Source organism: Lampetra fluviatilis, chromosome 3, assembly GCF_964198595.1.
Source record: "Lampetra fluviatilis chromosome 3, kcLamFluv1.1, whole genome shotgun sequence".
Classification (NCBI taxonomy): domain Eukaryota; kingdom Metazoa; phylum Chordata; class Hyperoartia; order Petromyzontiformes; family Petromyzontidae; genus Lampetra; species Lampetra fluviatilis.
In genome coordinates, this window is record NC_136277.1 from 18,361,522 (window position 1) to 18,376,735 (window position 15,214).

Genomic DNA, 15,214 nt, shown 5'->3' on the forward strand with positions numbered 1-15,214 from the left:
AACCAACAGTATCTATTGCATTATATCTGGCCTGTTATTTGTTACATGTTGTTTATCTTTCCCTTTGATGTTCCCGCTGTGTTCTTGGCTCTTGAAAAACTGTTAGAATTGATTATTAAAAAAACTAACAGTATCTGCAGGGTTATCTGAATTAAGGAAGTAGATACTAGGGATATAGAGTTTAATTGAAACACATGGCATAGACAGGTTCAAAATATGAAAACGTTGGTAATAATCATTGTATTCTTTGGGTCTTTCGGTAAAGTCACGTAGATAGAAAAAGTTATAACAATAAAGTAATAAAAATCTAAATGAAAATAAAGTGAATACAAAATATTCACTTTATGAAAATAAAGTGAATAAAAAATATTCACTTTATGAAAATAAAGTCAATAAAAATATTCACTTTATTTTCATTTTTTATTGTTATTATTCCTGCAGTCACGAAAGCTTTAAGTCAAGGCTTAATAATCATTGTACTTCACATTGTATCTATACTGGTTTCAATTCCCATAGATGCCCTCTGTGTGTACCTGAATAGTTCTTTCAATAAAATACTTTTGGAAAAAAATCTAACAGCATCACAGGCAGCTTCACAACAATACAGGAACGTTTACTAGGGAACGTGTTTGCTCTTGCATCTGACCATAAGACTGATTTCGTCACTCATTGAAATCGCGTGCACAATTATAAAATGGCAATTAAGCACACAATTAAATGAACACGTACAAACTAGTTCCATTTCTATTATATATAAAAGCATTAATGCGTTTATTATAAGTATGGTATTTTGTGCTAAATATATTGTGTAGTGTTATGGAATTTTCTGATAGTTTACTTACAGTAACAGCCAATGATACAGACCATTCAAACCATCTCCCTACTCAAATATGTAATGGGGCTGGTGCTTATCTTGTTTTTATAGCCCCGAGTCAGTATGTACTGATATTCCACAGTCTCTTGGCGGGACTAGTCCATCCATTGATATTTGTTGACTCTTCCCACAGCCGATGGAAAGGTTGCAATTGAGTTTAAAAGCATTGATTTTCCTCAACTCCCATCAAACATACAATGGCATCTTACCTTGAAGGGATGAAATCATACAGAACCAGCCAACTCTTGCTCTGTGTTTGAGTGTATTTTGCTCCTAGGGTGTAGTTATTTCACATGCCAGACAGTGCGGTGAGCGATTACACATCCCAGCACACAGTAGGAGCCAACACGAGATGGCAAACACGGCATGGCCTGCAGCACTTTCAAACATTACGTCCACGTTTATTCCATTTTTTAAGATGGAATTTTAAGATGGAATTTTATTGTGCTCAATGTATGGTTCAAAATGTAGTTATTTATTTATAACATTTTAGAGAATGCTTTAATTGAACGTTTAGTTTCAATTTATATTGTCTTATCCACACATTGTATACTGATTGATAATAGGTTTTCCCCTTTTTTCTGGCAACAAAACAGGTGTTGAGATGTTAAAACACCAAACTGAAACCTTTTACAAGGAATAATTTCTGCATTAACCACAATACCTGTGGTCAGAATGCAAACAAAAAACATACTCTGATAATATATGCATTGTCTTTGAAACTGATTGGTCCACACCAGAGACAGCTTTCTTTTGAGCCTAGTCTCAAATCGGTGTTAGACCAGAAGACACCAAAAGGCGTACAGCACAAAGACAATGCACTATCAGAGCAATGAGAGCTCGGGGTGAGCATCTACATCATGGGATCTTTTTTTGCATTCTGACCACAGGTATTGTGGTTAATGCAGACATGATTATTTGTAAAAGGTTTCAGTTTGGTGTTTTAACATCTTGACACCTGTTTTGTTTCCAGAAAAAATGCAAAAACCTATTATCATATTTTGGTACTGGCAAGGGAGATCCCATGATGTATGCTGATTGTTTCCACTGGGAACATGTCATGAGCTATAGACTCTATTAGGGACTTTTTCAGAGCATTGCAACACCCCGTGTTAGAGACCAGAAGCAGATATCACAGATTACTTCTGAGATCCCTTCAAGTGAACTCTTATTCTCAGCCGACCTGCTGTAGGGCAATGTTCTTTGCGTGACAATTGTGCAACAGGCATTGAGAACCCGGTTTCATTTTGGCGGCTGCCCAGATTCAACCCCAGGAAATCAGCAGTGACAGCTCAGCACTCTGATGTCTGTGAGCCACCTGGCACCTCAGTTCTAATTTAAATAATATTTTAACTATTCATTAGATAATGCGATGTCTACAGTTGAACTTGCATGGTTTGATGTGTCACGTTAACATACCATGTTAAACAAGTTCTTTGTTCGTAAATTTTTTTAATCATTAATTTAAATATGGCCTATGAAGGTCGCAAACACAACCTCCACCTTCTCCTTTTACCTGTGTGGCCCAGAGCAGGTAACCGATCTGGTGATCGAGCCAAGGAAACTGAACACATTTGTCAATAATACCGCCTTAAAATAAAAATAAAGTGTTATTGACAAATGTGTTGAGTTTGTGTTATTTGTGTTTGTGCACCACTGCCAACACAGTATCACCAAATAACCTGCTTAGCCTTAAAACATTCACCCATGTTGGAATATAGAAGTTAGTCTGTCAGGAGGCTTGTTGCGTGTACATCAACAACAATGTAGCCCGTGACAAGGGTGAGAGTTGCAGAGGAACACGCCACTGTAATTTCACAGTGCTGCAACTCATGTTGAATGGTGCAACGCAGGCAAATACAATGTTGTCAGCAACTTACATTTCATTTCAGCATGAGATCCATGAATTGACACGTGTGTGCATGTGTACATCATCAGCATAAGCATATTATCATTATTTTATAAAACACAAGTGTACATGTGTTGGTGAATGGTCGGTCCTAGCCAGAAGTGGGTTGATGTGCTGGTGTCAGGACCAGATAATCCTTCCCTACCCCCTCCCTGCGTCTTCCTACCAAATGCTGAATGTGCTTCATTAAGTCTGAGTCGCGAGCATTAATACTGAAGACTAAAAATATAAATGCACCTTACTCTGACCGAGCCTCAAGTATTCCCACTGAACTCTTAGAATCTTCTGGTACCACTAAGTCCGCATCATTTGCCTCAGGCTTTAACGGAAGAGCTTTAGAATCCTAAAGGTACCTTCGGTTTTCTGAATCTGTGGCATGAACAGATAATCCTAAGAATGACACAGGTACCTTTGTCTGGTCGCTGGGTCTTGGGCATTGACAGTGAACCCTAAGGACCCCAAAAGTACCTTAGCTTGGCTTTGTGTGCTCATGAAATGAAAAAGAAGTCAACACCTATATGTCAATAACATTGTGGCCTTGAAAGGAAAATATATATAATAGGCGACGTTTCTGGAAATGGCCCTTCTTCATAGCGCAAACATAGAAAGGCCAGAGAGTGTATACGGGTTAGAGACTGCACTTTACACTATGGGGCCTGATATGGCCTGAAGAGAATCACATTTAAAAAATGTTATGATGGCCATGTTTTTGTGTGCATGCACCATTTGGTGTATATATATGCGCTCACCTTCTAAGTACAGTTGTGATGCACATGCTTTTGAAGTTGTATAAATTGCACTTCTTTGTATACTCTACCTCATTTTAAAATGTATCTAATTTTGTATTTCTTCTTCATATACATTGTAAATATACCTGCATTGCATATTGCTCCGTTTTGTCTGATTGCACTTGTTTTATGCTTGTAAACTTTACACTTCATGACCTAGATATCCCTTGAAAGGGAGACTTTTAGTTTCCATGGGTTTTCATTTAATAGTTAAAGCCGATTTTAATATAAAATTAATGAGTATGAACCCAAATGAATTAATCTTGCCAGGTGCTCTAACTTATTAACATAGACGTTTACTATGAAGTATGTTCCACATTTCATCATTCACTAATGAATGCTCATAACGACAATTGTTATTGGTGATGCATTGTGTCCTAACCATAGGTGACTCAGCTGAAGGTGGTGAAGCAGGTGGACGGCGTGACAGAGTTGAACTCTGACACGGGGACGTGGCACCGCCGCTGGGCCGCCAGAGCCACCTGCGAGGCCTCCAAGGTGTGCAGAACGGTGACACGCAAGAACCGTCTCCACCGCCGCCATTGTCACCGTAACCAATAGATTAAATATTATTGTACTCTAATCATCATCATCATATGAACCTTATGGCGGGACCCCGGGGTCCCGAATAAACGGAAGTCAAAATCGTAATTAATTAACTTGTTCCTCTGATATTCTATTATGAGCAAACGCATGCATGAAGAGTGCCTCACAAGGGATAAAAAGTGCTATTTCATACAATATCTCAATTGCATATCGACTGATTGAGCAGAAATCCTTTGTATGGTTTATCAATGGAGTGGATCAGTGGTACAGTGATAAACGCCCTACCACGGATAACGTCAGTGATGAATGATATCTGAACCTTGCCCTGTCCCTTTCACCAACAAACTTTGATTAAAGTACAGGTATCCCTCGATTTACAAACATTCGGTTTATCAAATTTTGCATTAATGTAATTGACAAATTATGGGCACTGTTTGATTGACGAATCAAATCTCCACATAAACGAAATTTCACGCGGCACGCGCACCATGAGATCAAACAAGAAGCTCCCGGGAGGCTGCGTCATCCATCCGCGAGAGCGTTACGGTGTCCTTAGAGTGTACCAGTAATACCTCCACATCACTTTCCAGTCATTCCAACATGCAGATCTTCGGTGATTTCCCTCGAAAAAGTGAATTATTTTTGTTTACAATTCATTATTCAATCATCTTAATAATTATGTTCTGTATTATTCTTGTTGTATTGTGGAAAGTGATATAGGTGTATTTTAGGGTTAGGAGTAGAGATGGAATGACTGTCTGAAACGCATCCCTAATTTTTCGTATAAAATTAATGGGAAAATCCATTCCGGTTTACGAGGTTTAGTTTTACGAGCACAAATCGAGTTTTATCTGTCTGGTCAGCCAACTGCTATGACCGACATGCGTGGCAAGGCCCTCATCTAGCCATAGATGTGAAAGGGAGTCCACGCAAGTCATCCTGTTAAGGGAACTTTATTATTCCAGTAACATCAACATGAACACTTGCAGGGCACGAACGCCATTGTTGACGACTGTCGTTTTCTTTCCCGGAGCCCACGTCCCTCTGTCTTCTCACTGCCTTATGTACCCTCTCTCTTCCTCTCCTCTTTCCCATCGATGTGTATCGTTTTAGGTGTTCTCCCCCCAATCACCTATCCCTTTTTTAGCGCCTTTCTTACCAGCCCCCTTCTTCAATGATTTCTCTGGGCGTGGTCACTTGACCTTTGCGTATACCCCGCACGACCTCTACACGTGGACAAATGGTTGTGAATGATTATTCATGGAATTGACGTTGACTTAAATGTACGATCCTTATTTGTAAACATAAAAAAACACATTAAAGCTGCACACGGGGTAATACAATTTACAAACTGTCAGAATTACCACTTGCATTTCCTTTACTAAAATTGGCAAATGTGTATATGCTTCATTTTCATTACGACGTTTGCTTGAAAAAAAAGTTTAGTGTACTGACATAACCATTGTGTTGGTAATATTCCATCAGTCACCTATTTAAACATTAATTATATTTACAGAAATGTAAAGCTTTATTTATTTATATCTTTCTCTTTATTGTAATCACTCTTCTTTAAACTATCAAATTGCAGCAACAGGACATGCCTTTAATTCTACCACTGTAACTTGGTTTAATTAAGCATCATCCTTCAATGTCAAATATCATTAACACTTAATTCCTTTCCAAGCTCCAATATATGCCAGCAGTCTTCATAGTGAATTGGTCGAGAGAGTAATTTTTTACATTCTGCAAATGCATCGCACCTCAGTGGTGTATCTATTTTCTTGCCATTGACTTCCCGTTCCCTTTCTGAACTGGTGAGGCATTTATTAAAGTCAATGATCACAAATTAATTAACTTTTTACCGGAAATGGCTTATGTGAACGTCTTGAAATTAGACGCTGACATTGGTAGCTGAACAACTCAAAGGTAAAACACCAAGTGGGTTGATTTTTGTCTTTACCAAACCAAACACAAAATGGTTACACCCACTTGACAATTGTGGAAATGGCTATATTCCTCTGCAATCAAATGGCTTCCACCAGGAGGAAAATAAATTCTGCTGTGGATTTTTTCGCCTCAGAAAGGTCTGAAGTGAGAGTGGGGCTTAGGCAGAGCCATCACATAGCCAGAGCTAGGAACAATCCTCAGAAAATACATAATCTGTTTTACCATATGCAGAAACGTGGCTTCCTCGTTGTGGTGAGTGCCTAACAGAGGCGGCCTGGTGATTGCTCTATCCACGGTGCCGTACAACAGTGTCAATGAAATGTGGCAGAACTTTCCCCCACATACCTTTTCCTGTCCTTTCCAGCCCTTCTTGGAATGTCATCACAATGCTGCAAATATTTAAAAAGCCATGTACGGAAGGCAGAACGTGGAGGATAAATTGGAAGTTTTTATGCTGACAGCACCTTGCCCTACTTTTAATTCCTCATCAATAAAACGTGTTTTTTTTGGCTATACAGCACTCACGCTATTATCAACTTTCCACAGTTGCTCATAGTAAATTAATGATCAATGACAATTGCTAGCAACATCGTCATCATCATCATCAGCCATTGTCTATCCACTGCTGGATGAACGCCTCTCCGCGCCATCGCCATCCCTTCGGTTCAGTGCTGCCACAATCCAACTCACTCCTGCACACGAGATAATCTCATTGCTCCATCTTCACGGTGGTTATCCTCTTGGACACTATCTGTCCTTTGGCTGCCATTCCATAACCAGTCTCGTATATCAGCAATCATCCCGTCCCGTGATTTGTTCTGTCCAAGCCCATTTACTTTTCTTAATTGTCAATATGACAGCAATGATGAGCTAAATATTTTCCCGAGTTGCCTTAAGGCAGCTGGGTGAATTGCCAGGTCCACTAGTGCGTAGGCACCATCCCAGCTAGGAGGTATAATTGGCCATGAAAATTGAAGCAACATTATATTCTTACATCACTAGGTCAGTCTACTCCTATGCAGGTGACCTTGTGTGTGATGTCCTGTCGCTAAACACAAAAGGTCATCTGCACCTTGGTGACAGTATCTAACCATTTAATCAAGCTGCCATTGTCTTCACAGCAGACAGGAGGGCGCTTATGCCCAGTGAGAATTGTGTGTGATGGCTGGGTTCTCAGGGGTAATTGGCAGTATTGACGGCTTGCATGTGGCTATCAGGTGGCCTTCAGCGGCCGCTGAGATGTACGTCAACATCAGTCGCAAAGGTTACCATTCTGTGAACGCGCAGCTGGTATGTGATGAACACTAATGGATGCTATATACCAGGGGTGGACCAACCGCGACCGCATGTCGCTCCCGGGCAATTCAAGTGCGGATCAATAGAGACCCATCTGACTTTAACATTTCAGTATAGCTTTATTTGAAACAAGAAAAATCTGTGCACGTGGGAGCAGCCCCCATGGCACTCTCTCTTGGCAGCAGAGCCAGCCGTGGGGCAGTTCCATAGGGCTTCTGCAGATCTCAAATTTAAAACTGCAAAGGCAACCAGTGCAAGCGAGCCAGCCGCGTGACGACCATGTGTGTCTTGTGGCTCTCGGCTGTATGAAAATGTTGGTCTGGTGCTCGTGGTTGGTTAGGATGTTTGGCCACCTCTGCTATATATGTTTGCACACTACCTAATGGGAGCGCATGATGAGAGCGTACCAGAGCATGTGATTGTAACCCCCACGCTGGGCTTTGGTGACTGCCGGGTGCGAGGAGATTGACTGCTAGGCGACAGGTGGCATGGGGTGCACCCTTACCTGCTGCTAGCGCCGCTGCTAAGATCCATATTTGGAGATACGCTTTGGGCGCGCAAGTCACGCATTTGGTGGCAGTTATTGGGATTTTAAATATTGTATTATATTGATTTGTTTTCTAATATTTGAGCAAGGTTACATTAACATACACGATTTTCCGTTAAATGTGAATTGCGCAGCATGCAGTTTATGTTACGCGAGAATGTGTTATCTTTACGGGCGATGCTTAGCAGGCAAAGAGCAACTGGGTTGATTTTCAGCTATTCATAGACCCCGGGCATGATTCATGTTCTCACAGAAAACACTGTTCTGTGTATTTTCTGGATGGGAAAATGGCTACATTGATAGACATACAAGCAATTTGGTTGTGTTTTTTTTAACAAACAGTGACAGAAATTGCCTTTCTGCCAAGAGCATGAATTAGGCCCGCTAATGTAGAAAATGCTGCACCAGGACTCTTTGTTGCTGTCACACAGATTTGGAGGACGTTTCTGGACTGTTTCGCACCGCTCTTGAGGAGAGATATGCTGAAGCTGTTGACCATCTGGCTCACACTCTCATTCAGGTAACACACCTCGCAAGCTGCACGTCTTTCACCCATTAACTTTTGTAATTGTGACTCGAACATTTGGTCAACACTAATTTGGAGTGCTTTTCAAAGTGATGTCAGATTAACACATTCCTGCGGAGGGAGCTGGTAGGAACGTTGGGTTGCTCGGTCAATGGCCAGGGTCAACGGCGGCGTGGTGTATTCTGCAAATATGCCCGACTGTGAGGGCGGGCACAAGCCAGCGTGAGTAGGTTTAACATTGATATAAGGGCACCACGGGGTGACCAGCCCCTTCCCACCCAGCCCCACCCCTCCCACCCCCCACCCAGCACCACCCTCCCCACCCAGCCCCTCCCTGCACGACGGACACAATAATCCCCTGTGGGCTGGTGTAACCAGGAGGTTCCTACCAGTATAATGAATATTGCAAGAAGACATCTGCATTTTATACGGTGCTCGGCACATTTTTGCCTCCGCTCCAAATAATGTTTAAAAACGTCCAATTGGGCTACTGCCATCACATAATGAGACTATAAACTATCAAAACATTTTTATTTTACCAGTTTAGGTCTACTGGGCTAGAAAGCTCTTTTTCAGAAGCGACCGAGCTTAATGAAGTGGCTTATCATGTGGAAGTGTATTGCAGCCAAATACTTTTAACGAGAATAAATGTTAATTCAGAACACTTGCAGAGCAGTGCATACCCCTGTGTGTTAGAGAATTTCCCACGAAAGCTGATTTCAGAGAAATTCTTCCGAGATCCTTTTGAATAACTTTTTTTCCTCAACGTAATAGGAAGCACACTGTCCACAAATGTCATGTTACAAAGAGATGTACGTTGCATGGCATTCAAATCGATATATTTTTCAGTTTTCAGAACTGAAGTTTAACCAATTGAAGTATTTAAACGAATTCCACACCTTGCTTTGTGTGTGCAATCATTAGTGATCGGGCTGAGACCATCAAATGACAACACTTGAGAACAACAGTTTGATCCCCAGCGGCTGCCTATATGTTAACCCGAGATGCATACATTTAAATAATATTGAACTGGTTGATAGTTTAAAATGATCGATAATTAATTTTGCATTAACAAAGCAATATTCATACTTGGTCATGCATGATTCTCTGAGATCAGTGATTGCATAATATTGCCTCGTTTCTGCCATAAGTAAGGCTCTTTCTCGCTCCTCGCTTGCACTGGACTGAACAAATGATCCCAGGTGCTCATGGCAGCCCACTCATTTGACCCCAAAATTGGGTAACTGAACTCCTTTTCTAAACTGAGCATAATGCTTTTACCCCCGCGGGCAACACCAGAACCACTTGAGTCACCGTAGGGTCAACTCAGAAACGAGACGCACTTCTCGTGATGTCACTTGCTTAATTTTAACCTCCAGGAAATAATGAATGTCAACGAAGGACAGCAGAAAGGTAAGCAAAATTGGATATTTGCTTTATAATGCTCTAACCTAGCCCATGTTTTACTAAACCCTGTGAAAAGAAAGTTAAGATTGTGTCCTGACCTCCCAACACAAAGCAGTATGGGGTTGGGAGAGGCTGGTTTGGGTTCGGAGGGGCTGAGCCCACGGAGCCTGGTTACTCGTCTAATTATAATAATCAGAATCTTTATTTATCCTGGGGAAATCCGATGAGCTATGAAGCTCTTTTCGCAAATGTCCAGTCGGGGCGGGTCAGAAAGTTACACAAAAAAACGATAGGAGTGCAAAGTATAGGAAAGGTATGCAAATCACTAAAAATAAATAAACTAAAACGAAAGCCCATTGAGCTGTTCATTCTTTTTCAGACGCTACCTGGCTTAAAAAATGGCTTACATGTGGAAATTTACAGCAGCCAAATAATCCAAACTCGGTTTTATAAAGTGTCTTTCAAATTGGCAATCTAGCATTAGTGACCCATAGTTCGAGCCCTGGTGCTGCTGATAAGATTTAAAGCACGAACATTTTTTTTTATTATGGGTATAAACTGAGCAATCATTGGAAGGACGTTATTAACCAGTTAAGTCATAACTGGCTGTGATGTTTCCATCCTACCTTCCGATGTTAGTAGCTATTTTCGACTCTCTCTCATTAACAGGTAAAATGTCTTTACATTAACAGGATAAATGTCTCACTAACAGCCACCGTTGCTTGTTTTCCTCGATGTGGCGGTAGCTCTGCGATCTTACATTGACATGCTAATCTCTCACATTAACATCACTAGCCCCGCCCACTTTGTTTATGACCCTTGGGCTACACCCATTTTAAACCTTTAAAACATCCTGCCTAAGCAGCTTTCCTGCGATTTTTTTCTCCTGATGACAACTGCTTGTGTTGCGATCGAAACGTCGTAGTTTTTATTTATTTATTTTTGTTATTTTCTTTGAACCTATCTACGTGACTTTACTGAAAGACCCAAGAATAAGGTACAAGCTTATATTTAATAAAACAACATTTTCGAGTAGACTGCACTGATGTATGGGAACTCATGCACAGTTATGCAACACATTTTTTTACAGTCAATCAGAGATGAGTGAAATAAAATCTAATATTACCATCGCGGAAATCAGGCCGCCAGGGGCCAAGGCGGGGGGGGGGGGGGTCAAGGTAGGGGGGGGGGGGGCAAGGCGAGGGGGGGCAAGGCGGGATGGGGGCAAGGCAGGGGGGGGCAAGGCGGGGGGGACAAGGTGGGGGGGGGGGCAAGGCGGGAGGGGGGCAAGGCGGGGAGGGGGCGAAGGCGGTTGTAAAGTTCTTTAAACAAGCAACTCTATGCCTACAAATTAAAATATTAAACTTTGCTTTCGTGGTTGAAAATGTATATACAATTAACTGGCTTATAAATAACGAATGCAGTTATCTATGTGGCTACTATTCCCTTTAGTGCTCTTTTCTAAGTGCCTGTTGTTTACCAGCAGCCCTCCTCTGTGACCGTGAACAGCAGTGGCATGCCATGTGCATATGAATGCGGTCCCAGCTCTTTGATCCATGCTTGATGCCACTGTGTCACACAGCTACTACGGGCTGTCGGTGTGGTTCCCAGAGGTGATAAAAGACCTCCAGGAAAAGGAATACCACCACCACACGAAGGTGCACGTTGGGGAGCGCATCCATGGCTCCACGTTTAACTTCTCTCTCGTCAATCAGATCCACCTCAATGGGGAGTTCATCAATGACAAGTGAGTGTACATCGCATGTGTGTGTGTATATTGAACTTCATTCGCACCGTATGTAGCCAACTGTGCTAATCGGAGATGTGGGGGGGGGGGGAGGACAACAAACTAAACAAAAAAAGCGGTTCTAGAGAAATTAGTTTTCATTCTACATTTAAAAGTGCATAGCTCCAGTGGCCTCCTAATATTGGAAAGAAGAGCATTCCAGACGGCCACAGAAGCGCATCTGAAAGTACGAGATACAATGACCGTCTTTGTTCAATGGCGAGCCACGTGGGCGGTGAACAGTGGCGGGCCGTGTATTTTACACCTAGGCCTTCAGTGCTATCCTCCCACAATTAAACCGCCTTCGAATAACCTCACCATGACACGAGGGCTATAGGCTATTGTCATTCGACGTAACCACCCCATATTCAGTGACAGTAACCTTTATCGAGTGGAATAAAGTGATTTAACACGAGGCTCAACACCTATGAGAGTTACAATACACTAATTGCAGAGACATGAATACATGGTGACTGATCCCATCAAGGATGTACCACTATTACGCAGTATGACAGGATGCAGCATCACAAATAAATATCGCATAGCCCAAATGAATGTCATTACCAAAGAAATAAGAACAAACTCACAACAACCAGTCACATTAACTCATACGACCACCAAGCAAGCAAAAATGCTGTGAAACACAAATAACACAATCAGGATTCAACAGGCTTCCCCAGATTCCAGCCAAGCTGCTGGGCCTAAACGCACATGCCACCATGCACACTCAAAGGCACAGCCATGCCACAAAATCGGAACATCATTCACACCAGCAGCAACGATATTATGCAAGCAATAATAATAAATAGCAAGTAACAGGCCCGGCGCCAAGATTAAGTCTGTCTGTCTATCGATCTCCTCCACTCTGTTTCAATTCTATTGACAGTGCGGCACCTACACACACAACAAACATCACTGTCTATGGTTCTGAAACAACAGCTAAGCCATAGTCACATGTATCTCGGCCAATCATTGTTGTCTTTGCTATTTTTCTATAGATACATAACGCATAAACAGAGGGGGCAAAAAATACAACTAAATACTAAAATACTAAAAAATAATAATAATACTAGTTATTTTGCTGTGCCTTTTTACACCTGATGAAGGAAGCTTGTGTTGCCTCTGAAACGTCGTGATTTAATTGATTTATTTTCATTTATTATTATTATTTTATATTTTACTTTTTATATATATTTTTTATTTTTACCTACGTGAGTTTACCGAAAAAAACCTAAGAGTATGAGTCCTTGTAGTCATGAAAGCTTCAAATCTAGAACAAAAATACTAAGCCATACCCTTAAGACCCCTCGTGGCGCCGGGCCCGGTGAGTAAAGATTCATACAAATCCATCAAACTTACCAAAGCTGCTCATCATTTGAAGACAAACTCCATCCTCCTTTCTTTCTTTACAAAGAGTTCAATGACGCGGTTGTACAGTACATCGGTGCGTTTCAGTTCCAATAAAGGGCCATTCTCGATTGCCACGGAGGCCAGTGTTGACAGTCGAGCCTGCTCAGTCTTATGTCTTGAATGTGTTTTAATGCGTTTTAGGGCTGAAAATGTCCGCTCGACAGAGGCAGTAGACACCGGGATGGTCACCGCCAAACATGCCAATGCGTAAAGTTGACGCATGCTCCCACATAGATCTTTCTGCTGAAGGAAAGCGAGGTCAGCAGGGCTTTTTCCTTCCAAATCAGGCATAACATACATTACAGTCAGTTCTGTTTTAAGCCTGGGCAGGTCGAAGAGAGTTCCGTGGCTCTGCGTTCAGCTGGAGAAGGCCGCATTCGGGATTTTTTTCCGATATGTCTGAAACTGTTGAGGGTCGAGGAGGGAGAGAAACATGGCTTTCTCGTGGTTTTTTATCCAGTTCCGTATCTGGGCAATGATGTTGTCCAAAATGTCGCTGTGGTGTTTCAGGTACCTTGCGCGAATGTCCCCCTGCGCTTGGCCTTTCCGTGTGCACCTGTTTCGCACACAGTAGAGTCATAAATCTCACCAAATTGCTCTCTCTCCCTCTCAATGGTGTCACAAAATTCGTCCATTCTTGTCATACAGAATTGTACATCGAGTGTTTTGTTCTGCAGTATTCCAAAAAGCACATCCGAATATTCTAAAATGACGTGAAAAGTGTAAAGCAAAAAAAACAAAACTCAAAATCATCCAGACGTGCATTCTATCCATCAGCACAGCGCACGGAATCCTTGTCATACTCATCATGGTGTTCAAATATGTGCTCAAATAGCTCCTTTAGGGCAACGCTCTATTCACAGACTGTGCTGATCAATCTAGAACTATATTGCCACCTTGTTGGTGCCACACGAGGAAGACGCTGCTGAAACATATCGTCAAGCAGCTGCTTGCGCTTAGGGGATCTGGAAAAAAACGCAGCTTGGCCATTGCGATGTGCAAAAAAGATCCTACATTCTCTAAGCTTCGATGCCCCTTGAGTCAGTACTAAATTAAGTCGATGTGTTTAGCAATGTATAAATAAAGCCATAGGAGCCCTCACCTTAACTTTAGCCTGCACCCCATTTAGTCCAGATGCCATGACGGCAGAGCCATCAAAGCACTGGGCCACAACTTTATCCAGGCATTCGTGTTCCTCCAGGAATCGGATAATGAGAGCGGCAATGTCATCAGTCCGCTTGCCACTCGTAACATCGTCAAAACTGACAAAGCTCTCCTTAACACCAGTGTCTGTCACATAATGGAGCACCAGTGCCAGCTGGGCTGCAGTACTGACATCTGTAGTTTCGTCCACCATAACTGCGACAAAAGGTACTTTATTGATCTCCCTTTTAATCTCCTCTCCCATCACTTCAGCTATAGCACTAATCAGGTCGTTTTGTATCTTGCCTGAAGTCCCAGTAAACACTTTGTTAGTGGAAAGTGTGGTAATGCAAGCCTTTGCTGTGCTCGGACAGAAAGGACATAAGCTCGACATAGTTACCCCTATTTGTGGACTCCTTGCTTTCATCGTGTCCCCTAAATGAGAGCTCTTGTTTACCCAGAAATATGACACAATCGATCAGTCTTTTCAGCATTTCCCTGTTTTTCTTGACCTTTTCGTCGTGGAGCTCCGTTTCGCTTCGCATTTGTTCACCGAGTTGTAGATCCACTCGGGTGTCTCCGAACGTTTTCAATAGCACCGTTGCTTGCAAGTGTCCTGCCGTGCTTTGGTGTCTCGTTGCTGCCTTGGTTAGGCAATTCAGGTTTGCAAACCCAGCGTGGCTCCAAACACCATATCGGTCGGTTGCAAACAACAGGCATTCCCAGCAATACAATTTGCAATGTTCCTTCGACGCTGTAAGCCAGGTGTAACTTTCGTAGTTGCTCGATTGAAAGTGCCGCACTAATCCTTTCCCTGGCTGGGACAGGGCTGCTAGATGCGGGGTTGGTCGACCTTTCCTCACAATTTCCAGCTTTTCTTGAAAGGTCCTTTTCAAAAAGGTTTTGCCAGTAAATCCACCACCAAATCCATGTATTCTCCTCCTTCAGCCATTGTGCGTTGAAAAACAACAGGGCTAAGTAAAAATCTAAACAAAAAATCTAAAGCACTACATCTAAAAATCTAAGCGTCACGAA

At 42.2% G+C, this 15,214-nt stretch overlaps 1 protein-coding gene across 1 annotated transcript in view; it reads left to right on the plus strand.

The window, feature by feature from the left end:
* Positions 1 to 15,214, plus strand: part of LOC144953784 (synaptic vesicle glycoprotein 2C-like) — an 88,613-nt gene that overhangs the window by 39,823 nt on the left and 33,576 nt on the right. The window contains exons 7-9 of the mRNA XM_078884429.1: positions 3,959 to 4,069; positions 8,339 to 8,427; positions 11,423 to 11,587. Coding sequence (XP_078740555.1) covers positions 3,959 to 4,069; positions 8,339 to 8,427; positions 11,423 to 11,587 — 365 coding nt within the window. The remainder of the gene's footprint in view (positions 1 to 3,958; positions 4,070 to 8,338; positions 8,428 to 11,422; positions 11,588 to 15,214) is intronic.